We start from the raw sequence: 25308 nt of genomic DNA, 5'->3' as shown, positions 1-25308 counted from the left end.
AATCTCCTACTGCGAACCAGGGTCTGTGAATGGCGAGCAGAGAAAAACCCCAGTGCCAGGCACTCATCACTGGCAGTGAGAACTGATTCAGATTGAATTCGCTTCTGCCCAATCAGTGTCAACGTCCAGGAAACGCACATGCATTCAAGAAGAGAAGTGTTCAAGACCACTCTAACTCTTGGAAAACTAAATGTGGGGGATACGACTCCTTTTAAAATATTACCAGAACTTCCGGGCAATAACAGAACGAATTTTGCAATTGCTTTAATTTAGGCTGAAAATTGTTTTGATTGACTCAGCATAGGTGACTGTGCTCAGCATGTGAGACTGCAGAGAGCAGGCCCCGGGGTGCAAACTGTAACTGAACGACACTTGAATCATTGCTTGCTTGAAATTAAGAAGTAGTGGGTGTCTTGCACAATGCTACTATAAACCAGACTGAGGTTTTTCTCATGCGAAGGTCGGGCCAAGTTCAGGTTGAAATAAACCGAGTCTGTGGCATAACCTGGGGTCTGAACTGTTCTCTACAATCAGCAGGTAAGACTGGATGCAGTCACACCCAGCTTACTCTCTGAGCAGGAGTTTAGGAAACACAAGCATCCAGTCTTAAACTTGTGATTTGTTGTGAGTGTCCTATTGGACTCTCCCACAATATCCTTACTTTTCCCTGCAGCAGCTGGAACTGTCAGGAGAGTTCCAAATCTCACTTGTTTCATCTCACTGCTTTGCAGAGACCTTTTAATAGTCAAGATCCCTCTTATGGCCAGAAGGTCAGTGCTCAGAAGTCCTGCAGAGGCCTTCCAGCAATTCCCTGCTCCCAACAATTGTCCTGATTGTCCAATATAGGCCTCATCTCCAACCTGAAGGAATGAACTTGCACACCCTTACCTCAGCCAAGGGACAACAGGAGAAAAAATCTCCCACTCCTTTGAGAACCTTCACAGAGTTTTCCCAGGAGCAACAACTCTACAAAGACCTCTGTCTCCACACAAGGTCTTCAGCTCTTTTGTTTATTTCACTTTCACACAAAAAGGGATCCTGGTTTCCAATGTTACCCTTTGGAACTGCATCACAACACAGCATGAGGGTTTCCCAATATTCTGTGCCACATGCCTGCATTCAAACAATCCATTATTAGACATGGGCTGACAGTCCTTCTGAAGAGAAACAGCTAAGTCAAGGCCAAAGTTTTTCAGATTGAATAAGAAAGAGCAAAAAGGAGAATGTAAATGCTCTAGCACAAACCCAGAAAATCATATTGAGGCAACTTTCCACTGCCATCAAGAAGCCTCTGAATACAGAAACTACCAGCAGAGCAAAATCATATGCCCTTTTCCAAACTCATTTCAGATTTAACTTCAGACAAAATCCTTTGAAGTGACTTCTGGTGTTTCCTTACAATTCCAAAAGTAAGTGAGACAAGAAATTAGCAGGGTCACCTGAAAATAGCACCACTCGTGAGACACTTCAGAAGCGGCTGTAAAAGAGCTGAAATGTCTGTAAAGGAGCTGAAACACAGCATTGCCTGAGGCAGTGAGTCTTCAGTTTCACTTGGCTGGGATTTTTTTTTTTCCTCTGTGTAGACACTCACTTAAAAATTTGAGTGTAACCACTGATGCCATTTCCAAATAAAAATGTCTTCTGGAGGAACCATTGTCACGTGCTGTACCCTGGATCCTAAGGCATGGAGCCTTTCACTGTGCTGACTTCATGCTAATTAGAGGAAAGATTATTGAACTGTTCCAGAGAGAGTGTTCCTGAGCGCTCTGGTGCTGTATCCTCATCCAGAATGTCCAGCTCCAAAGCAAGATGGTCCATGAACTGTGGCAGTGACTGCCAAGTAGTTCCTCACAGACTTCTCAGGCAATTTCACCCAATTCATGACCTCTCAGGCTGGAAGCCATCACAAAGGCATTGGTTACAACATGCCGAGAACCACAGCTCAGCTTTGAGATGCTCCAAGCACATTCCTCTGATTTTCAGATCACTCTGATTTCCCCTCCATAAAAAAAAAACCCACTCTAAAGTCTTGGATTTCTTCCCAAAATCCTGCTGTTGGGGTGGTGATTTCCTCAGTGATGACTATGACAAGTGAGCTTCCACACAGCACACTCAGCCAAGGGAGTTCCAAGCAGGCTTTATTGTTTTGTATCTTTAGGTACTGGACTTCTAGAAAATGTGAAAGACAGCAAATATCACAGGACTTTATATATCATTACTGGCTGATGAAAGGAAAACAGAAAGAGCCCGACACCCTGTACACTACAGTGCCCTAAATACTTGTAAAAGCCTAGTTACGAGAAACAACAAATGATTATTTTAATTGCCAAGAATCATGGGGGGGGGGGGGGGGGTGGAAATCTCGAATGTTCATTTCAACCTTGCAGTATGAAAAACAAGCTCATCTTGCTCAAAGCACACGCTTCAGAGTCAGGACAACTTGTAAAGCTCCTGCTCAAACAGAAACATGCCAGTGTCAGTAATTTCTAATGTAACCAGCTTCTGCCTGTTATTAAACAATTCCTTTGCAAGAACCACTGAATTCTGATGAAGATCTGTTTGCCTGATCTTTACCAGACCACAGAAAATTAAACACAATTTCAGAGCTCCCTACTTAAGACAAAATGCACAGAAAAGGCAATGCAGGGAAAATTTAGGTTAGGAAACAGTAGTACTCTTACAATCATGCATCAAGTCTCAGTGTAATCAGCATGCAACAAAGTCCTCCTCCATCCATGTCACAACTGCAAAGTATCTACACTGCTCAAGAGGAAGAGGAGGTTTTGCTCTCACACAGATTTATAGCTCTGACTCTTTTTGGTGGGTTTTTTTTTTGATTGGGGGTGGTGTTTAGTCTCTCTGTTTTCTTTCCCTGTGAGGATGTTAGCTGGTGAGGACAGGTTCACTTTCTCCTCACTTACTGATGTGTGAGCCAAGGGCTTTGATCAGAACCGGCATTTAGCTCCACGCCCCTATTTGCAGCACAAGCTGCTTCAGCTGGTCTGGGACTCATGTCTTCGGAGAGGGAAGCCTGCAAAGAACACAGAGGTGAGGCTGTGATTTGGCTGTGGAAGGTAAGCAGTCATCTGCAGAAGCATAGATGGCAAGTCTGCCACCACTGCATGTGTGACACCACTCTTCTCTACCCAGAGCCAAAGACTGGTTTGGAGCAGGTGCTGGGGCTCTGACATGAACAGGGAAAATTTAAATCCAGAAAACATCCTCTGTTGTGGACATCACAAGGACGCTGGTACAAAACCTTTATGATTCTAAGGGAGTAACTTGAGATGAAAAGAGCCCCAAATAAACTTTCAGAGAAATAGTAAAATGCCATTTAATGTTGATATATCAGGATAGGTTGTGGGGAGACTTCAAACTAGTGTTACTAGGCCTTCATATATGTTAATCTTCTGGAGTCTTGTGACGTGCTACATAGATCCCTGGAAAATGAAAGCCATGAAGCCTGCTCTGAATCCAGAGAGCTCTACACAGTGTTTCTAACCAACTCACTAACAAGCTCACACAATGAAAACACCACATCAGATTTGATCTCAGGGCTCATACAACAATGCAGAGTGTCCCTGATACAGCTGGAAAGCCCTCTACACTGGCTGTCTCTAACCTCTCTACCCACTCCACCATCACGGTGGCTCTTTATACATGAGCTGGAAAAGAACTGCAATCCTGACTCCCAGGGCTCAACCCCCACTCATTTGCTGCTCACTTCCCCTCACCTCGGCCCAATCTGGTCCATTTACCTGTGCAGTAAAGTTGCCTCCTTCCCCGGGGTTGGACACCTCTTGTGAGCACACGGAGCTCCGTTGTAGGACCGTGCCGGCAGGCATCCCGGCAAATGGCTTTCGTTAAACCCCTCCCCGTTTAAAGAGCCCCACCTCCCTAAATACCAGTTTCTCGAAACCGTAATACCGAACTCCCAGGCCTGAACTCCCGCCCCGCCGTGCGCGCTCCCGCCTCACCTCAACGAGCTCCGGTTTCTCACCTGTACAGCCCGGTCATCCCCTTCCGCGATGCTGGCCACCTCTTGTGAGCACATCGAGCTCCGCTGAAGAACCGTGCCGGCAGGCATCCCGGCAGGGAAGCACGGCAAGAGCGGACCGAGGAAGTGAAAGTCGCTGCTCAGGGTGCCGGTGGCCAAGCACACGTCGTAGACAAGGCTGCGGGGAAGGGAGCCCGCATCGCTCTCGGCGACAGCCGTCGGGAAGGTGGGCAAGGGCTCGGCCTGTCTCTGCCTGTCCCTCCGCAGCTTCAAGAGCAGGGCGGCCAGGCCTGTGGCCAGGCAGAGCGCGGAGACGCAGGCCAGGCAGGCGATGAGGTAGAGAGTGAGCGTGTCGTCGGGCTCGGCGGGCGGCGCGTCCTGGCTGAGGCGCACATGGGCGTCGGAGAAGTCGTGGAGCAGGGCGATGGCGAGGGTGGCGCTGGCCGAGCGCGGCGGCTGGCCGCGGTCTCGCACGAGCACGACGAGCCTGTGTCGGGGCGCGTCGCGCTCGGCCACGGCCCGCGCCGTGCGCAGCTCGCCGCTGTGCAGCCCGAGGCGGAAGAGCCCCGGCTCCGTGGCCTTGGCCAGCTCGTAGGACAGCCAGGCGTTCTGCCCCGCGTCCGCGTCCACCGCCACCACCTTGGCCACCAGGTAGCCTGCCGGCGCCCAGCGCGGCACCAGCTCGCCCGCGCCCGCGCCGCTCTCGGCACCAGGGTGCAGCACCACCGGCGCGTTGTCGTTCTCGTCGCGCACCAGCACGCGCAGCAGCGCCCGCGCGCTCAGCGCCGGCCAGCCGCCGTCGGCCGCGCTCACCCACACCTCCAAGGCGCGCACCCGCTCGTAGTCCAGCGAGCGCACCACGTACACGTCGCCGCTCTCCGAGCTCACCGACACCGCCGGCTGCTCCTCGCCCTCCTCACGCACCAGCGCGTACTGCACGCGCGCGTTGCTGCCCGCGTCCGCGTCGCTGGCCTGCACGCTGCCGATGCGCACCATGGGGCTGTTGTTCTCCGTCACCCACATGCTGTAGAGCTCCTGGCTGAAGGCGGGGGCGTTGTCGTTCACGTCCGACACCTGCACCCACAGGCTCTGCCGAGAGCTCAGGCGCCGCGGGCCCCAGTCCGTCGCTCGGATGCTGATGTTATACTCTGCCGTCGTCTCCCTGTCCAGCGCTGCGTTGGTTCTCAGCTCGTAGAAATTGCCGAAGGTGGGGGTGAGAGTGAAGGGCAAATCCCCATCGATGGTGCACTCTGTTCTGCCGTTTTCTCCAGAATCCCGGTCCCGCACGCTGAAGAGAGCCACAACAGTGCGTGGCGGAGCGTCCTCGGGAATGGAGGCAGTGTGAGTGGTCAGAGCTATCTCTGGGGCGTTGTCGTTCATGTCCACCACCTCCACAAGCACTTTGCAATGCGTAGAGAGACCTCCACCATCGGTGGCTTTCACCATCATCTCGTGGTTTTTAATATCCTCGAAGTCCAGTTTTCCAGCCACGTGAATTTCTCCCGTCTCAGGGTTCAGCTCGAAGAGCTCCTGAGACGCGTCCGGTGCCTGGCTGAAAGCATACTGCACTTTTCCATTAGACCCTTCATCAGGATCCGTAGCCACGACTTGGACCACCAGCTGCCCCGGGGGGCTGTTCTCAGCCATATGCACTTCGTAGACCTCTCGACTGAACATCGGGGGGTTGTCATTGGCATCCAGCACCACGATCCGGATCTGAGCCATGCCTGACTTGGGTGGTGAGCCCCCGTCGAATGCAATCAGGAGGAAATTCATGTCTCGCTGCTGTTCTCTGTCGAGCTGCTGCTCCAGAATGAGCTCTGGGTATTTTGTGCCACCTTTCCTTTTTCCGAAAGCAAGGGAGAAATGCGAACTGGACTCGAGGGTATAGTTCTGCAAGCCGTTGCTACCCACGTCCTTGTCACGGGCCCTTTCTAAAGGGAAACGAGACCCGGGAGATGTCGTTTCCGGAATCTCTAGAATCATCTCCTTTTCTGGGAACACTGGGGAATTGTCGTTCACGTCAAGAACCTCCACCTCCCCTCGGATCAGCTGCAATGGTTTATCAAGAAATAGTGTAAAGAAGAGGGTGCAGGTGTCACTCTGAGGACAGATCCCCTCTCGGTCCAGAGATTCCTTGGCCGTCAGCACTCCGGTGCTCGGGTTGAGGCGGAAAAGCTGCTGGTTCCCCTCCGACACAACGCGCGCCTTGCGAGCTGCCAGCTGGCTCGGAGCAAGCCCCAGGTCCTGGGCAATATTGCCCACAAAGGAGTCCCTCTCCATTTCTTCCGCCAGAGAATAGCGGAGGCTTTCGGCCCCGCTCAGCCACACGCGAACGCACAGAAGGAATAAGATCACTTGCCTGAGGCTGCCTCTGCTCAGTCTCCCGTTCCACGCCATTCCTCTCCCCAAAAGCCAGACAGCGTCCTCCCGGCTTGCCGGCATTTGGAAGCAGCGTCCCAGGGAGAGCTGTGTTTGTCAGAAATGTAGGGCGAAAGGCTTGTGCAAGCCCCCGAGCAGTTCGGCTGCGTTCCCTCCTCCGTTCCCGAGCAGCTTTGTCGGCTGGTTTTGTGTGCCGGTGCTGCCGAGGCGGGGCGGGCAGAGGAAGCGGCCGGTTCATGGTCAACACCGCCACCCAGCGTCGGCAGCGGGAATGGTTCCTCTGCTTCTGGCCGCGCTACTACCTTGGGCTTTGCTGCTTCCAGCCTCGTTCTCCTTGCCAAAACGGAGCCAAAAGGCTGGTGCCAGGGACAAATCGCCAAAGAGAAGTCTTCCTCCTCACCCGAGCTCATCACCACCACACTGGAATGGAAATGCTGTTTCTAGGATGCATCACCCCAATTCGACTGTTTCACATTCTGTATCACCTCGCCGTAAAGATGCTAATTTAAACCCGTTTCCTCTTACGAATTGAGACGAGTGTTCTCACCTCACCCCTGCTGACGCTGGAACTCAGTTTAAGCTGTGTCTAACGCATCCGTGAAACGTTTTCCCAGCTGCAACCTATTTGCATCTTGTGGTGGTACACAAACATTTCTCCTTTGATGTTATCAGACAGCCTTTGAAATTATTTCAACCTCCCTGTCAAACCTGGATTCCTGTACCTCTGTAGGGACACACAGCCAGCAATTATTCCCTACAAACCCACCAGTAGAGATCAGAAATTACACCCCAGGTACACAAAGGTTAAAGAGCTGGAGTTAGCAGACAACAAGGAGCAGGGATCTAAAGACATTCATGAGTGGGCCATTAAAGGGAGCTTTAAAATGTAAACTCCTAGAGGTTCAACCCGAAGCTTTCTAAACTATAACGGGAAAGGGTCCGGGGGCGGGGCGCGGGGGGGGAAGGGGGAGCGAAAGCCATAAATTGCGAGATTTTTGAGGAGTGTTCTGGGAATATGCCAAGGTTGTAATGGGATGCTTAGGGGCAGGATCAAACTCGGTCCAACAGTGATCCTTAAAGGAACAACCATAGGCAAACGGAGATGGGAGGGGAGAGTGATTCTGAGTACAGCCTGGCAGTATGAACCGGGATCCGTGCCAGAGAGCACCTAAAAACACTCATGGTCAGAGACTCGCCACTGACCCTGAGGATCTTGCAGCCCAGAAAGCCAATCATATCCTGGGCTGCATCAAGAGAAGCATAGCCAATGGGGAGAGAGATGTGTTTCTCCCCCTCTACTCCACTTTGGTGAGACTCCACCTGGAGCACTGCTTCCAATTCTGAAGCCCCTATTACAGGAAGGATCTGGACGTGCTGGAGCATGTCCAAAGAAGGGCCACGAGGATGAGCAGAGGGTTGGAGCTCCTCTGATATGAGGACAGACTGATGGAGTTAGGGCTATTCAGTCTGGAGAAGAGAAGGCTTGGAGGAGACCTAATTGTGACCTTCCAGTATCTTAAGGGGGCTCCAAGAAAGCTGGGGAGGGACTTTTAAGGGTGTCAGATAATGATAGGATTAGTGGGAATGAAAAAATACTAGAAATAGGAAGATTCAGATTGGATGTTAGGAAAGAAGTTTTCACCATGAAGGTGGTGAGACACTGGCACAGGTTGCCCAGGGAGGTGGTAGAAGCTTCATCCCTGGAGGTTTTTAAGGCCAGGCTGGCTGTGGCTGTGTGTAGCCTGATGTAGTGTGAGGTGTCCCTGCCCATGGCAGGGGGTTTGGAACTGGATGATCCTTGAGGTCCCTTCCAACCCTAACAGTTCTATGATTCTATGATCTATTGACACTGCGACTGCACCTGCGGACCCAGCCGCAAGCTCCGGGAAATGCACACAACACATTGGAGATGTAAGCAGCTACCTTCACTCAGACCAGTCTAACTTACATGATAAAAATATTAATAAACCAATGAAACAAACCAAAACACTAACCAACCAGACAAAAAAAAGCAGAACAATATTTACAGCATACTCGGCTTTGCTCAATAAAACCAAGAGGGCAGTGTTGGGGATGAAACAATTTATTTGTAAAATATTTGATGTAATTGCATAATGGCTTTATGTTAGGTCGAAGTGAAACATTTTCTCCTTAGCTCAGCCTCAGTGACTGTGTGAGCACGAGAGACTGAAGAAAGGAGGCACCAATCTGCAAACTGTAACTGAACTTCTCTTGAACCTTTGCCTTATTGAAATGGAAATGAGCTGGGAGTTTTTTAAAATGAGATCCCAGGTGCCTCTCAGAGAAGACAGGAGGAGGATGAAACTGCATGAGTAGATAACGTTTGAAAGATGTGACTCCAATCATTGTAGATTCATAGAATCATAGATTCATAGATTCATAGAATCAATAAGGTTGGAAAAGACCTCAGAGATCATCAAGTCCAACCTGTCACCCAACACCTCGTGACTACTAAACCATGGGTCCAAGTGCCGCCTCCAAGCCTTTCGTGAACACCTCCAGGGACAGTGACTCCACCAGCCCCTGGGCAGCACATTCCAATGGCCAATTCCTCTTTCTGGGTGAGATTCTTTCACAGAAACCAGGTTGTGTTTCTGAAGTCTCTCTTCCTGGAGAAGTCTTCTGACAAAAATATCATCCTCTGGATGCTCTTTCAGGACTGTCTAATAACCAAAGTGTCAGGTGATAAATGAGAAGCTCAGGCTGGTGTTACAGTTGAATTTAATTCATTTAAATGCAGCTCTGTGCAGTGCTCCAACTTATTGTAGCAGAGTGAAGCTCCTGCAATTAACATTTATTTTAAAAAAGAAAAAATAATTCTAAAGAAAGAATTTCTAGAGGAAGAGTGACTCCTAAAAAGCTGATTGGACAGAAATTCCACATTGTTTCTCAAGCTGAAATAAATCAGCCATGTGGCAAAACACTGATTTCAACCTCTTCTTGACAGTGACTCAGTAGGGAAAGCAGCACAAAGAGCCCTGGGTGGAGATAAGGAGTTTAATATAAATAATACAAAGTACCCACTTCTCATGGCTGAAATATGGGACCATAAAGCTGGGGAATGGGAGATATTCTCTTTGACAAACCTTCTGGGACAATTCCTTCACAGCTGAAGCACAAATTTGTACAGAGGAAAATAAATCTTCCTCACATTGCTGGAGTATGATAGTTGTTTCATCCACAGTTTGTCCTTGGCTATCATCTTTCAAAGCCAGGGATAAAGACTGAGTGACCACTTCTGTTTCTTCCTCTTTTCCCCATTATTATCTTGATTCATCCTTATCCTTTACCAGATGAGCTGCTTCCCTGTGTTTCTTTTTTCATGGAGGGTTGACTGATAATGTCACAGATAGGTTCTCTGGTGCAGCTGCCATGCTTGCTGTTGGGGTCTGAGTAGCTGTGGTGCCTGCTTGTCTGCCTGTAGGTCCAGAGATTTCCTCTTGCCCCTGAGCTCTCTGAACAATGATAAGAGGAGATTGATAGGCATGGGCCAGGCCCTAACACTTCACTGTGATTTCAGCAGCTCATCAGGATTTTGCACATATTCAGAAGTGAAATTCCCAAACACCAGAGGTGACCACTGGCTTAGGCCCTTGTCCATACTCTTCCACACTCCCTGCCACTCATAATTATCCAGCCCTCAGGCAGATCTCAAGGTGGTGTTCTTGGGAAAGACCTCCATCACTCTGCACTAAACCTCGCATGTCAATATCCATCACAGCAGCAGCACAGCTCTAAGCCATTTACCAGAGGTTACACACAGCACCAGAGAAAGCACATATAAGACACCAGCACACTGGCCCCAGACACCCTCAGAAAGCAAATGCATCAAAATAGCAAACACACCACAGGAAACAAGAAAAAACCACATATGAAAATCTCTTAACAAGCTTCAAGTCATAATTGAGTCTTCTGGTTACCTCATTTGTCATTATTTCAACCCTTTCATCTCCTGCCAAAATATGCTGTCTTTGTTAAGACACCTGGTTTTTGAACCCCATGTTGGGAGGCCAAGAAATGGACAGCCCACTCTCGCTCTTCCCCAACACAAATGGGAGGGAAAGCAACACAGAAAACCCCCTCAGAGCTGAGATAAGGGATTTAATGAGATAATACAATGCACAATTACCTTAGCCTGTTTGCAGAACAGTGCAGCAAAATGCAGAAGCAGCAGCAGAAGCCAGTGACACCCTTCCCCTCAATCCTCAGCCCACCCAGTGGAAAAGACCAACACCCCAAAAAAGGAAACCAGGAGCAGCAACCAGAACAGGAAGCCTCTCATATTACAATCTGAATTTCAAGCCCCATGACAGTTTGCTCCAGACAGCATTTCCATTTTGAAGCTGGCATGACGACAGCGAGGTATTGAACACAGCGGCAGAGTGAACTCAGATCCTGACACACAGCACGACCAGCCAGTTAGAAGGGAATATTATCCTGCTGTGTTTATCATTGTTGTGCCTCACCTTGAGGACTGTGTGCAGTTCTGGGTCCCACACTTTAACAAGAATGTGAAGGTACTGCAATGCATCCAGAGAAGGACAACAAATCTGGAGACAGGGTGGAAATGAATGTCCCTTGAGGAGTCACTAAGGATTTGGGTTTGTCTAGTTTGGAGAAAAGGAGGCTGAGGGGTGACCTTATTATTCCCTAGACCTTCTTGATGAGAGGAAGTAGAGGGGAAGGTGTTGATCTCTTCTCCCTTATATTCTACTCCATAACATTCTATATGGCAATACCAAGCACAGAGCCCACCTTATCCCCTTCTCAGGTCAAAGGAAGATCTCAAGAGTTTTGCTGCTCTCCCCTGCAGAACATGACACTGCTGTACCTAAAGGTGTGAAATCTCTTTCTTGACTGATGAGATAGAATTGCCAACACCAGAATGGATGAATGTGAGCAGTTCTGAACTCACTAGAAAGCCTTTGTGCAGCATCTAAAGACACACAACCACTCTCTGGAGAGACACAGGGACCAGAAGGCAAAACACACAAATCTTTCTCAGAGACATCCAAAACCCAGGGGAGAAAAAGCCTCACACTTGCACCATTGTAACACAGTACTCACAGCCTCCTGGTTTTTTGACCCGAGACAAGTGCCACGTGCAGCCCACTGGGCAAGTGATTTGTCTGCCCAACCTTGTCATTGCATCACAGCATGGAATAAGAGGTCTACAGCCTTGACTGGGCAGCAAGTGACAGATGAACTCAGCTGGACCCTCAGATCTAACCTCATTCTTGAAGCATTGCAGAAATGGCTGTAGCAAAGCTGAAGCATAATATAGCTTGAGAAAGGGCAACATTGGTGTCCCCAGCCATGGCACAGTGCTGTGTTGGCAGACTGGGCAGATGGGCTTCAGGAACTTGAACTCTCTGCTATTTGGGCCTGTTCTGAGGCTGATTTTGAGTGAGTGACATGGAGAGGAATGCAGAGAGCCAAAGCACTGGCCTTGCTATTGCCATGCCATGGTAGCAGACCATCCATCTGAGGATTGCCCATGGAAAGCAACTCTAAACAGCAGCAAAAGGATCTCCCGCCACTGTGATCTGTACTGGACTGCCAGGCAAACCTCAGACCAAAACACAGATCTCTTTGTGCGCATGAAGCTTTTAGACTGTTTAGCTGAACAAACTGTGTGTGGTTACGGGTGTCCAGCATCAGGAGTCAGATGGTCCATGAAACACATCAGGAATCATGGGTTTCTGGAACAGACCAAGATTGTTGCCCTAATTCACAGTATCTCTGTTTGGGAGCCCTCCACTTTGCTCTGACTTCTGAGATTGGCCTATTTCCAGGTTGCTCTGTTTTCCCCTCCTTAAAATCCACTCCAAATGCTTGGATTTCTTCCCCAAATCCTGCTCCTGGGAGATGATTTCCTCAATAATGACTGTGAGAAGTTGTGTTCCAAAGAGCACACTCAGCCACGGGAGTTCTAAGAAGGTTTTATTGTTTTCTGTTTTCAGGCATTTGACATTTAAGAGGAAATATTCCATGGCTTTAGAAATCATCAGTGGTTAATGACAGGTAAACAGAAAGCTTGTTCATACTCTCTATGCCTTAAGATCACTGCAAGCATTTCAGCCAATTTTGTTGCTAAACCACAAATAGTGCTTTGAGTTTTCCAAGTCCTTCTGCTGAGAAATTGGAAATGTTTATTTCAACTTCACCTTATGAAAAAAGAGCACACATTGCTCAAAGCCTACTCTTCAGAGTCTCAGGGTCAGCAGACCCTGTAAGCTCATACTCAAAGAGAAGTGTGCCTGTCTCAGCCATTTCTGGTGCAATCAGCTTGTGCCTACTATTAAGTAATTCTTTTGCCATCACCACTGAATTCTGCTGAACGTGTTTGCCTGGGGTTGACCAGACTGCAGACAATTAAGACATTTTAACAGAGCCATACAAAAAAAACCACCTCAAAACACCAAAACACAGAAAATGTGATGTAGGAGGCAGTTACCTAAAAGATCTGCTTCCAGTTTTCAGTATTTCCCTTAAGATGCAGGAGCAGTATCACAAACATACATCAAAGTCTTGGTGTAATCAGCATGCAACAACAGTCCTCATCCTCCATCCATGTCACAATTACAAAATACCTACATGAATAAAGTAGTGCTCAAGAGGGGTTTGCTTTCTGGCAAAGAGCACTTGTACCTTCTGGTACTTTTGGATGGATGTTTGGTCTATTTATTCTGTTTTCCATGTGAGGATGTTAGTCAGTGAGGACAGACAAGTTGGTCTTTCTCCTCACTTACTGATGGGTGATCCAAGGGTTTTGATCAGAACTGGCATGTTGCTCCACCCCTCTGTTTGCAGCACAAGCTTCTTCAACAGGTCTGGCACCCATGTCTTCAGAGAGGGGAGCTCTGCCCTGCAAAGGAGAGACAGAGAGGCTGTCATTGGGTATGGAAGGTAAGCAGGCATCAGCAAGAAGTTCAGAGGGCATGTCTGACACCACTGCATGTATGCTCTACCCAGAGCCAAAGAGGAGGCTGGATCTTATACCTGAAATGGGGAAATCTAAACCCAGCAACCCTCCTCCACTGTGGACATCACAAAGGCATTGCTCTGAACCATTTATGAGTCACAGAGGGTAATTTAATATACCAAGAGCCCAAAAAGAAACCTCAGTTGGACTTGATGATCTTTGAGGTCTCTTCCAACCTTGGTGTGATACTGTGATTATGGATCATGACAGATTGTGGGGTGACCATAAGAAAGTGTTTTGGGGCATTTATCCTCACATTTGGTACTTGTGAAGTGCCAAAAGGATCCCTGGAAAGTACTAAAATCAAGAGAAGAGAGGAACTGATTTAAAGACCATCTCTTTTCTCCCTAAAGCTCTTTGTGCAGCTGGAGTACAAGGAGGGTCTCAGACATGACTTTTTGTATGATACTGGCAATACTGGATAGAGAAGTGTTAGCACAGTGCAGGATCAACTGCCTGGGTCAGGGAGGGCTGGGATTATGTCAGTGTCACCAAACTGCTTATAGAAGACAGAAAATTCTAAAGCTATTTAATGGGGGACAAAATTACTTCAGTGGCTTCCAGAACCTTGTCAGACAGATTGAGTTCAGCACTGCCACAATCCCTGTGGCTGACAGCCCAACACACAATATCCTTACAGCAATGTAGGTATACCATCAGCACTGTGACACCACTTCATGTGATTGTCCACCAGGTCTTGGTTGACACTAGACAGGACAACCACATTCCCAGTGCTGTTGCCTTAAGGACGATGTATCCCATGGAGTGCTGTCATTACTGCTCGGGATAACTACAATCTCTGCTCCATGTGTTCACAGAGCCTGCTGTGCTGCCTCACAAATCCATAACCCTGTTTGTAATCTCCACATGTTAGCACCACCTCCCATTCTAGTGGAAGCAAAGAATTAAACCAAGGTGGACACTGAGGGGGATGAAGAGGGGTGTGGTTAAAACCATTTTGAGAGCAGGTGAGCACTACCTGACCCACCTGGGAGGTGCCCAACAACTGCTTTCAGACCTTCTCTACCCTCACTGCCTCCTGCCCCACAGGATCCCACCGCACCAACGTTGCACCATCCAGACTCCTTGAGCCAGGGAAGAAACACAGCCCCCTCACTGACGACTCCCTGCTCCCCAACCACCCCGGCCCTCAAGAATCCCTCACCTGTGCAGCCGAGTCGACTCCTTCCGCGATTCTGGACGACCCTTGAGAGCACAACGAGCTCCGCTGTGGGGCAGCGCCAGGGGGCATCCCGGCAGGGAAGCAAGGCAAGAGCGGACCGAGGAAGTGAAAGTCGCTGCTCAGGGTGCCGGTGGCCAAGCACACGTCGTAGACAAGGCTGCGGGGCAGGGAGCCCGCGTCGCTCTCAGCGACAGCCGTCGGGAAGGTGGGCAAGGGCTCGGCCTGTCTCTGCCTGTCCCGCCGCAGCTTCATGAGCAGGGCGGCCAGGCCGGTGGCCAGGCAGAGCGCGGAGACGCAGGCCAGGCAGGCGATGAGGTAGAGAGTGAGCGTGTCGTCGGGCTCGGCGGGCGGCGCGTCCTGGCTGAGGCGCACATGGGCGTCGGAGAAGTCGTGGAGCAGGGCGACGGCGAGGGTGGCGCTGGCCGAGCGCGGCGGCTGGCCGCGGTCTCGCACGAGCACGACGAGCCTGTGTCGGGGCGCGTCGCGCTCGGCCACGGCCCGCGCCGTGCGCAGCTCGCCGCTGTGCAGCCCGAGGCGGAAGAGCCCCGGCTCCGTGGCCTTGGCCAGCTCGTAGGACAGCCAGGCGTTCTGCCCCGCGTCCGCGTCCACCGCCACCACCTTGGCCACCAGGTAGCCTGCCGGCGCCCAGCGCGGCACCAGCTCGCCCGCGCCCGCGCCGCTCTCGGCACCAGGGTGCAGCACCACCGGCGCGTTGTCGTTCTCGTCGCGCACCAGCACGCGCAGCAGCGCCCGCGCGCTCAGCGCCGGCCAGCCGCCGTCGGCCGCGCTCACCCACACCTCCAAGGCGCGCACCCGCTCGTAGTCCAGCGAGCGCACCACGTACACGTCGCCGCTCTCCGAGCTCACCGACACCGCCGGCTGCTCCTCGCCCTCCTCACGCACCAGCGCGTACTGCACGCGCGCGTTGCTGCCCGCGTCCGCGTCGCTGGCCTGCACGCTGCCGATGCGCACCATGGGGCTGTTGTTCTCCGTCACCCACATGCTGTAGAGCTCCTGGCTGAAGGCGGGGGCGTTGTCGTTCACGTCCGACACCTGCACCCACAGGCTCTGCCGAGAGCTCAGGCGCCGCGGGCCCCAGTCCGTCGCTCGGATGCTGATGTTATACTCTGCCGTCGTCTCCCTGTCCAGCGCCGCGTTGGTTCTCAGCTCGTAGAAATTGCCGAAGGTGGGTGTGAGAGTGAAGGGCAAATCCCCATCGATGGTGCACTCTGTCTTGCCATTGTCTCCGGCGTCCCGGTCCCGCACGCTGAAGAGGGCCACCAGGGTGCGTGGCGGGGCGTCCTCGGGAACGGAGGCAGTGTGGGAGGTCAGCTGTATCTCCGGGGCGTTGTCATTCACATCCACGATCTCCACCTTCACTTTGCAATGAGCAAATAGTCCTCCACCGTCGCTGCCTTTCACCACCATCTCGTGTTTTTTCGTTTCCTCAAAGTCTAGTTTTCCCGCCACCCGAATCTCTCCTGTGTCAGGGTTCAGATCAAAGACCTGCTGCGTCCCGTCTGATGTTTGACTAAATATATACCGCACCTTCCCGTTGGACCCTTCATCAGTATCTGTGGCCGCGACTCTCACTACCACCTGCCCCGGGGGGCTGTTCTCTGCCAGGCGCACCTCGTAGACTTCCCGACTGAAAACTGGCAAGTTGTCATTGGCATCCAATACCACGATACGAATCTGAGCCGTTCCCGTCCTTGGTGGAGAGCCCCCGTCGGAGGCCATCAGAAGTAAATTCAGCTCCTGCTGCTCTTCACGGTCAAGCTGCCGTTCTAAGACAAGCTCGGCATATTTTGCTCCATCATTCTTCGTTTCTACAGCAAGGGAGAAATACGAGTTGGACTGGAGACTATAGTTCTTCAAACCATTACTGCCCACGTCCTTGTCCCGGGCACTTTCTAAAGGGAAACGAGACCTTGGAGGTGTAGTTTCCAGAATCTCTAATACCATGTCCTTCTTGGTGAACACTGGGGAATTGTCGTTCACGTCAAGAACCTCCACCTCCCCTCGGATCAGCTGCAAGGGATTATCCAAGAAAAGCGTAAAAAAGAGCATGCAGGTCTCGCTCTGAGGACAGATCTCCTCTCGGTCCAGGGACTCCTTGGCTGTCAGCTCTCCGGTGCTCGGGTTGAGGCGGAAAAGCTGCTCGTTCCCCTCCGACACAACGCGCGCCTTGCGAGCTGCCAGCTGGCTCGGAGCAAGCCCCAGGTCCTGGGCAATATTGCCCACAAAGGAGTCCCTCTCCATCTCCTCCGCCAGAGAATAGCGGAGGCTTTCGGCCCCGCTCTGCCACACGCAAACGCATAGAAGGAACAAGATCACTTGCCTAGAGCTGCCTCCGCTCCGTCTCCCGTTCCACTCCATTCCTCTCCCCAAAAGCCAGACAGAGTCCTCCCGGATTGCCGGCATTTGCAAGCAGCGTCCTAATCGGAGTAGTATTTGCCAGAGATGTCTGGGAAGGTCTTCTGCGAGCCCCTGGGCAGCCCGGTTGCCCCTCTGCCGTTGCCGAGCAGCTCTGTCAGCTGGTTTTGTGTGCCGGTGCTGCCGAGGCGGGGCGGGCAGAGGAAGCTGCCAGTCCGTGGTCAACACCGCCACCCAGCGTCAGCAGCGGGAATCGTTCTTCTGTTTCTGGTCGGTGCTGCTTTCCTTGGACTTTGTTGCTTCCAGCTGCCTTCCTTGTGTCAAAGTGGAGCTAAAAGTTCAGTGCGAGGGAAAAATCCCGATACCGAAGTGTTCTCCATCACCCGAGCTAATTTCCAGAGGAAAATGATAATGCTGTTTGTAGGACACTTCACCTTAATTGCATTTTTTTTTCGCATTCTGGATCACAGGTCCCTGAAAGGAAGCGTGATATAAATTCTCTTCTGTCCTGTTTCCAGAGGAGTGTCCTCCTCCTCTGACTGCTTACTCTGGCACCAAATTTAAACTTTGTCACTTTCTCACACATTCATGAAATGTGTCCTCAGCTGCATACAAACATTAAAACGCTGCAACCTTTTAGCACGTTCCGGAGGCACACAGACCTTTTTCCTCTTTATTAGCACCCGAGGTTGGAAACGCTTTCATGGTTCATCTACTTAGAAGTCAAACCTCAGCTCCTGTACCTGTGGAAGGACTCAGGGTCAGCAGCCGTTTGATACCAAAGGAAGAGAACAACTAGGTGAGCTCAGAAATTAACCCCCCATGCGCACAGGCGCTAATTAGTAGGACTTAACGGTGCTAATAGCAAAGAGCAGGGATTCAAGGATTCCGATGGATGGACCATTGAAGGAACAATTCAAATGTAAACTGCAAGAGGTTGAATCTGAAACTTTCTAAACAATAAGGGAAAACAGACAATCAAAATAAATTAGCAGAAACCACCTGATAGGAAGGAGCAAACTGAATTCGAGAGTTTTGAGGGAGGGTTTGGGAATATGCAGTGCCTATGATTAGATGATTAGAGGTAGGATCGAATTTGGCAGCATTGAATCGAAGAGGAGCAACCATGGGGAAGGGGAAATGGGAGGGGTGAGCAATTCTGAATAGAACCTCGCAGTGAGTCACAATCTGTGTCGAGAATCAACCTCCATGATCAGATATTAATCTCTGATCCTGAGGATCGACTGACACCATTACTGGACCATTACTGGACCATTTACTGAATAAAAGCAAGAAGGGAGTACTGGAGAGGAAAAAAAAATATTTGTAGAAAGTTCAATGGAATTGCTTAATATTAGGCTGACCTAAATTTTGTTTTGCTTAGCTCAATGGGATTGACTGTGCTGAGCACAGGAGTTGGAAATGTTCTTCCCACCTCGCTTCTTTGCAAAGGCCTTTGCATACCCATGACCCCTTTAGGGTAGGGCCCAGGTTCTACTGAACAGGATCAAACTGGGCCTGGTCACAATCTGAAGTTCAGCGTTCAGAAGACCCACTGAGGCTTGCTAGCAAGTCCCTGCTCCCCACAGTTGTCCTCAATGCACTATAAGCTTCACCTCCAACCTGAAGGAACGTGCCTGCTCACCCTTACCTCAGCCAAGGCACAAAGGGAGAAAAAGACTTCCACTCCTCTGAGAACATTCACAGAGCTTTCCCAGAAACAACATCTCTACACATACCACTGTCTCCACACAAGGCCTTCAGGTGTTCTCTTTATTTCACTTTCACACACAAAGGGATCCTGGTTTCCGATATTATACTTTGGAACTGCAGCCAAACACAGCCTGAAGGTTACCCAATATTCTGTGCCACAAGCCTGCATTCAAACAATCCATTGTTAGACACAGGCCGACAGTCCTTCTGAAGAGGAACAGGTAAGAAAAGGCTCAAGCACAGTTCAGAGAGCAGAAGGAGAAAGGGCAAAAAAGAGAATGCAAATTCTCTAGCACAAACCCAGCAAATGATATTGAGACAACTTTCCACTGTCATGAAGAAACCTCTGAATTTGGGAGTAGCATAGGTGAGTCTGAAATAAATGGACCTTTGCCATGTTCATCTTGAATCTTGCTTCTGACAACATCCTTCGAAGCAACTATTGCTTTCCCTACAGTCCTCCCAAAGACAACAAACTGTACAGTTTCAGTCTATTTTCAGGCAATTTCAATGTGTCAAGCAAATGTGGCAGAAGTTCTCTTTGCCTGAACAAGAAACAACTCATGGAGCTCAAGAGGAAAAGAAATTGTATAATCTCTGGAAGCAAGGTCAGGCTTTGCAGGAAGATGACAGAAGGTTCATATAAGGAGGGAGAAAATGGGAAAAGACAAAACCCAAACTGTAAAGAGGCCAAGTGTTGTGTTAGGCAACAGGAAAGTTTTTCTGAAGTATTTTAATAGCAAGAAGAGGTCTACTGAAAACTTTGGACTTGATGAAGACAATTACCTGACTAACCTGGATGAAGAAGTGAAGGTATTCAATGCTTTTTTTGGCCTCCTTCTTTAATAAGACTGAGCCAGAGGACTGTGAGTGTGGGAACAGTGACTTTCCATTTGTGGATACTGAAATTGTCCAGGACCAGCTCTATTGGCTCAATGTTCACAAGTCCATGGGATTTAATGGGATGAATGTGCTGTTTGATATATCATGGGCATGACCTAAAGGCTCTGCCTTAAACATGATGTTTGGCAAGGCCAGTCAGTAGTGAAAGGCACCAAGGCCTGTGCAGGTGGCATGGTGCTCCTCCTGTGGTAGCTGCCCTGTGCTGGATCAGGAAAATGGGCACAATCATGTGCCCAAGGGTCCTGCCAGTCACTGCAGCAGGGAGATTATTATGACCCCTGAGATCCACTACATCCTGAGACCCTCTTGACTCCCAGACCCATTTTGGGAACTTTCCAGAGCATGACAGCACTCATGTCTGGGAAATACCCCAAGGAGGAGGAGCCCAAGGGACGGGAAACTATAAAAGGGGCAAAATTAGCCAAGCCAAGTGGGTGCCCCCACCACCTTGGAACCCCAGAATGAAGACCACACTGCACGATGCTGGAACCTGGGGTAATGATAACTCTCTCCCCTTTTGGTTATTTTTGTCCTCCATTTTCCTTCTTTCCTCTCTTCTAATCTCCTCTAATTCCTTGACAAGTTGAAGAACTCCTCCTTTTCTGCATTGTTGTTTGCATTCAATAAAGAGTTCAACTGGCTTCAACTGTCTCTTGGTGCTGGCTTCACCTTTGTCTGAGATGAATGTCAGAACCCAGCCTGCTTCTAAGTTCAGGGTTTGAGGCTTGGGTCACATCAGGGTATTACAGCAGGACCCCTGTCCATCATCTGCTAAATGTCTTGGAAATCTGCAGAGATCCCTTCTGCCTGGAAACTAGCCAGTGTTCCTCCAGTTTGCAAGAAGGTGTCTTGGTCCAGAGAGGGAGAGAGACTTGCACTGGCCTTGCTATTGCCATGCCATGGTAGCAGATCATCCATCTGAGGATTGCCCATGGAAAGCAATTCCAAGCAGCAGCAGCAAAAGGATCTCCTGCCACTGTGATCTGTACAGGACTGCCAGTACATCCTGAGACCAAAACATAGATCTCTTTGTGCACATGAAGCTTTTAGGTTGTTTAGCTGAACAAGTTGTGCATGGTTACAGGTGTCCAGGGATTCAGCAGTGATCATGGGTTTGTGAAACAGACCAAGATTATTGTCCTAATTCACACTCTCAGACTGAGAGCCTTTCAGTTTGCTCTGCATTCTGAGAACAGCCTGTTTCCAGGTTGCTCTGTTTTCCCCTCCATAAATTCCGCTCCAAAGACTTGGGTTTGTTCCCAAAACCCTGCTCTTGGGAATGCAATATGCTTGCTGGTGACTATGATAAGTGATCTCACAGACAGCACACTCAGCCAGGGGAGTTCTAAGTAAGTTTTATTGTGTTTCAGTTTTGGGTTTTTTTCCATTATCAGGTATTTGAGACTTGAAAAGACATCTCACATGACTTTATAGATCATTGCAGGGTAAGGGCAGGAAAACAGAAAGCTTCTTGATGCCTTAAGCTTTACAGAACCTTAAGCTCACTACAAGCGTTTCAGCCGATTTTACTGCTAAACCCAGAACAGTGCTTTTAATTCTCTACCATATTATACTCCAATATCTAAAATGTTCATTTCAAATTAATGTTGTGGAAAAAAAAGAGGGGAAAAAAAATCACACATTGCTCAAAGCCCACTCTTCAGAGTCAGGCCAACCTATAGACTCCTGCTCAGACAGAAGTGTGCCAATGTCAGCCGTTTCTAATCAGCTTCTGTCTGTTATTAAGCAATTTCCGTGCAAGCACCACTGCATTCTGCTGATCATCTGTCTTCCTGGGATTGATCAGACTGCAGAAAATTAGGGAATTGTTACAGAGTCGTACAGAACCCATAACAAAACACAGAAAATGTGATGTAGGAGAATGTTACCTTAAGCATCTGCTTCCAGGTTTTCCCCTTAAAATTCAGAAGTAGGAGCAGTCTCACAAACATGCATCAAGTCTCAGTGCAATCAACATGCAACATAGTGCTCATCCTCCATCCATGTCACAATTACAAAATACCTACATGAATAAAGCACTGCTCAAGAGGAGAGGAGATTTGCATTCTGGCAAAGAAGCCTTGTACCTCTCTGTTGCTTTTTGGTGGATGTTTGTTCTCTTTTTCCCCTTTTCCGTGTCAGGGCGTTAGCTGGTGAGAACAGACAAGCTTGACTTTCTCCTCACTTACTGATGGGTGAGCCAAGGGTTTTGATCAGAACTAACGTTTAGCTCCACACCCCTGCTTGTAGCACAGGCTGCTTCGGCAGGTGTGGGATCTGTGTCTTCACAGAGGGGAGCTCTGCCCTGTGAAGGAAAGACGAAAGAGGATGCCATTAAGAATGGAAGGTAAGCATGCATCAGCAAGAAGTTTAGAGGGCATGTGTGACACCACTGCATGTGTGACACCACTGCATGTGTGACACCAGTCTGCTCTACCCAGGCATAAAGAGCAGGTTGGACCAGTTGGTAGGTTTCTGACCTGAGCAGGAAAAATTTAAATCGAGAAAACACCCTGCACTATGGATATCACAAAGGCACTGATGCAAATTTTTCATAAGTCCGAGGGTGTAAGTTAAGAGCCCTAAGATTCCTTTCTCATAAAGAGTACATGCTCTACTCAGTGCATGGATACAACCCACTGTGGTGACACACACATCCAAACCCATGCTTTGCAGCCATCTCAGGCTCCAGCTGCTCGATTTTATGGTAACACATAAAACATGATCTTAGGCAAATAGTCATGGCATAGAGGTGGCTACGGTAGCTCAGCATTCACAAAAAGATGACAATCCTCTGGTTCTCCTGGGAAGCCGTCGCAAATGGCTTTCGCTAAACCCCTCACCGTTTGAAGAGTCCTCCCTAAATACCAGTTTCTCAAAACCGTAATACCTAACTCCCAGGCCTGAACACCCGCCCCGCCGTGCGCGCTCCCGCCTCACCTCAACGAGCTCCGGTTCCTCACCTGTACAGCCCGGTCATCCCCTTCCGCGATGCTGGCCACCTCTTGTGAGCACATCGAGCTCCGCTGAAGAACCGTGCCGGCAGGCATCCCGGCAGGGAAGCAGGGCAAGAGCGGACCGAGGAAGTGAAAGTCGCTGCTCAGGGTGCCGGTGGCCAAGCACACGTCGTACACAAGGCTGCGGGGCAGGGAGCCTGCGTCGCTCTCGGCGACAGCCGTCGGGAAGGTGGGCAAGGGCTCGCCCTGTCTCTGCCTGTCCCGCCGCAGCTTCATGAGCAGGGCGGCCAGGCCGGTGGCCAGGCAGAGCGCGGAGACGCAGGCCAGGCAGGCGATGAGGTAGAGAGTGAGCGTGTCGTCGGGCTCGGCGGGCGGCGCGTCCTGGCTGAGGCGCACATGGGCGTCGGAGAAGTCGTGGAGCAGGGCGATGGCGAGGGTGGCGCTGGCCGAGCGCGGCGGCTGGCCGCGGTCTCGCACGAGCACGACGAGCCTGTGTCGGGGCGCGTCGCGCTCGGCCACGGCCCGCGCCGTGCGCAGCTCGCCGCTGTGCAGCCCGAGGCGGAAGAGCCCCGGCTCCGTGGCCTTGGCCAGCTCGTAGGACAGCCAGGCGTTCTGCCCCGCGTCCGCGTCCACCGCCACCACCTTGGCCACCAGGTAGCCTGCCGGCGCCCAGCGCGGCACCAGCTCGCCCGCGCCCGCGCCGCTCTCGGCACCAGGGTGCAGCACCACCGGCGCGTTGTCGTTCTCGTCGCGCACCAGCACGCGCAGCAGCGCCCGCGCGCTCAGCGCCGGCCAGCCGCCGTCGGCCGCGCTCACCCACACCTCCAAGGCGCGCACCCGCTCGTAGTCCAGCGAGCGCACCACGTACACGTCGCCGCTCTCCGAGCTCACCGACACCGCCGGCTGCTCCTCGCCCTCCTCACGCACCAGCGCGTACTGCACGCGCGCGTTGCTGCCCGCGTCCGCGTCGCTGGCCTGCACGCTGCCGATGCGCACCATGGGGCTGTTGTTCTCCGTCACCCACATGCTGTAGAGCTCCTGGCTGAAGGCGGGGGCGTTGTCGTTCACGTCCGACACCTGCACCCACAGGCTCTGCCGAGAGCTCAGGCGCCGCGGGCCCCAGTCCGTCGCTCGGATGCTGATGTTGTACTCTGCCGTCGCCTCCCTGTCCAGCTCCGCGTTGGTTCTCAGCTCGTAGAAATTGCCGAAGGTGGGTGTGAGAGTGAAAGGTAAGTCCTCATCGATGGTGCACTCCGTTCTGCCGTTGTCACCAGTGTCCCGGTCCCTCACACTGAATAGTGCCACCAGGGTGCGTGGCGGAGCGTCCTCAGGAATGGATGCGGTGTGTGAAGTAAGAGCTATCTCCGGGACATTGTCGTTCACGTCCACCAGCTCAATCTGCACTTTGCAATGTGCAGACAAACCCCCGCCGTCTGTGGCTCTTATCACCATCTTATGGTTTTTCGTTTCCTCATAGTCCAGGTTTCCCGCCACCCGAACCTCACCTGTGTCAGGGTTCAGGTCAAAGAGCTCTCCGGAACCCTTTGAAATCTGTGTGAAGGCGTACTGCACTTTCCCGTTGGACCCTTCGTCAGGGTCCGTGGCCGCCACTTTGACCACCAGCTGCCCCAGGGGGCTGTTCTCGGCCAGGCGCACCTCATACACTTCCCGACTGAAAACTGGCGTGTTGTCATTGGCATCCAACACCACGATCCGGACTTGAGCCGTTCCTGATCTGGGTGGTGAACCGCCGTCCGTGGCGGTGAGGAGTAATTTCAGCTCCGACTGCTCTTCACGGTCCAGTTGCCCGTATAGGAGGAGCTCTGCGTATTTTGCTCCATCATTCTCCGCTCCGACTGCGAGAGAGAAATGCAAATTGGAACCGAGGCTGTAATTTTGCAAGCCGTTGCTGCCTACGTCAGCATCCTGGGCAGTGTCCAGAGGGAAACGTGACCCTGGAGATGTTGTTTCAAGAATCTCTAAAACCATCTCCTTCTTAGGGAACACGGGAGAGTTGTCGTTCACGTCAAGAACCTCCACCTCCCCTCGGAACAGCTGCAAAGGATTGTCTAAGAAGAGCGTAAAGAAGAGCGTGCAGGTCTCGCTCTGAGGACAGATCTCCTCTCGGTCCAGAGACTCCTTGGCCGTCAGCACTCCGGTGCTCGGGTTGAGGCGGAAAAGCTGCTGGTTCCCCTCCGACACAACGCGCGCCTTGCGAGCTGCCAGCTGGCTCGGAGTAAGCCCCAGGTCCTGGGCAATATTGCCCACAAAGGCGTCCCTCTCCATCTCCTCCGCCAGAGAATAGCGGAGGCTTTCGGCCCCGCTCTGCCACACGCAAATGCACAGAAGGAATAAGATCACTTGCCTGAGGCTGCATCCGCTCCGTCTGCCGTTCCACGCCATTCCTCTCCCCAAAAGCCAGACAGCGTCCTCCCGGCTTGTCGGCGTTTGTAAGCAGAGTCCCAGGAGGAGCAGTATTTGCCAGGGATAGCTGGGAAGGTCTTCTGCAAGCCCCCAAGCAGCCCGGCTCCGTTTCCCTCTGCCGTTCCCGAGCAGCTTTCTCGGCTGTTTTTGTGCGCTGGTGCTGCCGAGGCGGGGCGGGCAGAGGAAGCTGCCAGTCCGTGGTCAACACCGCCACCTAGCGTCGGCAGCGGGAATGGTTCCTCTGTTTCTGGTCGGCGCTGCTGTCTTGGGCTTTGCTTCTTCCAGTTGAACTCTCCATGCCGAAACTGAGCCAAAAGGCTGGTGCCAGGGCGAAATCCCCAAAGTCGAGTCTTCCCCATCACCTGAG

General features: G+C 51.2%; 3 protein-coding genes across 3 annotated transcripts; all 3 read right to left on the bottom strand.

Moving 5' to 3' along the window:
* Positions 1-2911: 2911 nt before the first annotated feature.
* Positions 2912-6453, bottom strand: LOC128897923 (protocadherin beta-15-like). The gene is made up of 2 exons (XM_054168415.1): positions 3991-6453; positions 2912-3027 (listed from the first exon to the last, which is right to left on the bottom strand). Exons 1-2 carry the CDS (start codon positions 6440-6442, stop codon positions 2918-2920), a joined length of 2562 nt encoding a protein of 853 aa, XP_054024390.1. The 5' UTR covers positions 6443-6453; the 3' UTR covers positions 2912-2917.
* A 6139-nt stretch (positions 6454-12592) lies between these two features.
* LOC104306577 (protocadherin beta-15) lies at positions 12593-16899 on the bottom strand. The gene is given in 3 exon segments (XM_054168639.1): positions 12593-12765; positions 14551-14649; positions 14652-16899. Coding segments are annotated over 3 exon segments (2451 nt in total). The 5' UTR covers positions 16831-16899.
* Positions 16900-17006: 107 nt separating this feature from the next.
* Positions 17007-24952, bottom strand: LOC104304275 (protocadherin beta-15-like). Its single transcript, XM_054168638.1, has 2 exons — positions 22501-24952; positions 17007-17151 (listed from the first exon to the last, which is right to left on the bottom strand). Exons 1-2 carry the CDS (start codon positions 24918-24920, stop codon positions 17007-17009), a joined length of 2565 nt encoding a protein of 854 aa, XP_054024613.1. The 5' UTR covers positions 24921-24952.
* Positions 24953-25308: the final 356 nt, after the last annotated feature.

The sequence above is a fragment of the Dryobates pubescens genome, chromosome 16 (genome assembly GCF_014839835.1).
Source record: "Dryobates pubescens isolate bDryPub1 chromosome 16, bDryPub1.pri, whole genome shotgun sequence".
Taxonomy (NCBI): domain Eukaryota; kingdom Metazoa; phylum Chordata; class Aves; order Piciformes; family Picidae; genus Dryobates; species Dryobates pubescens.
Note: the sequence above shows the minus strand (reverse complement) of the source record. Positions and strands in the feature narration are given on the sequence as shown.

Coding starts and splice junctions, on each gene's coding strand:
- LOC128897923 (XM_054168415.1), bottom strand. CDS start 6,442: ATGCCGGCAAGCCGGGAGGACGCTGTCTGGCTTTTGGGGAGAGGAATG. Junction 3,028..3,990: donor GGCTGTACAGGTGAGAAACC/GGAGCTCGTTGA, acceptor CTTTGCAGGCTT/CCCTCTCCGAAGACATGAGT.
- LOC104304275 (XM_054168638.1), bottom strand. CDS start 24,920: ATGGCGTGGAACGGCAGACGGAGCGGATGCAGCCTCAGGCAAGTGATC. Junction 17,152..22,500: donor AGGAACCGGAGCTCGTTGAG/GTGAGGCGGGAG, acceptor ACGGACTGGCAG/CTTCCTCTGCCCGCCCCGCC.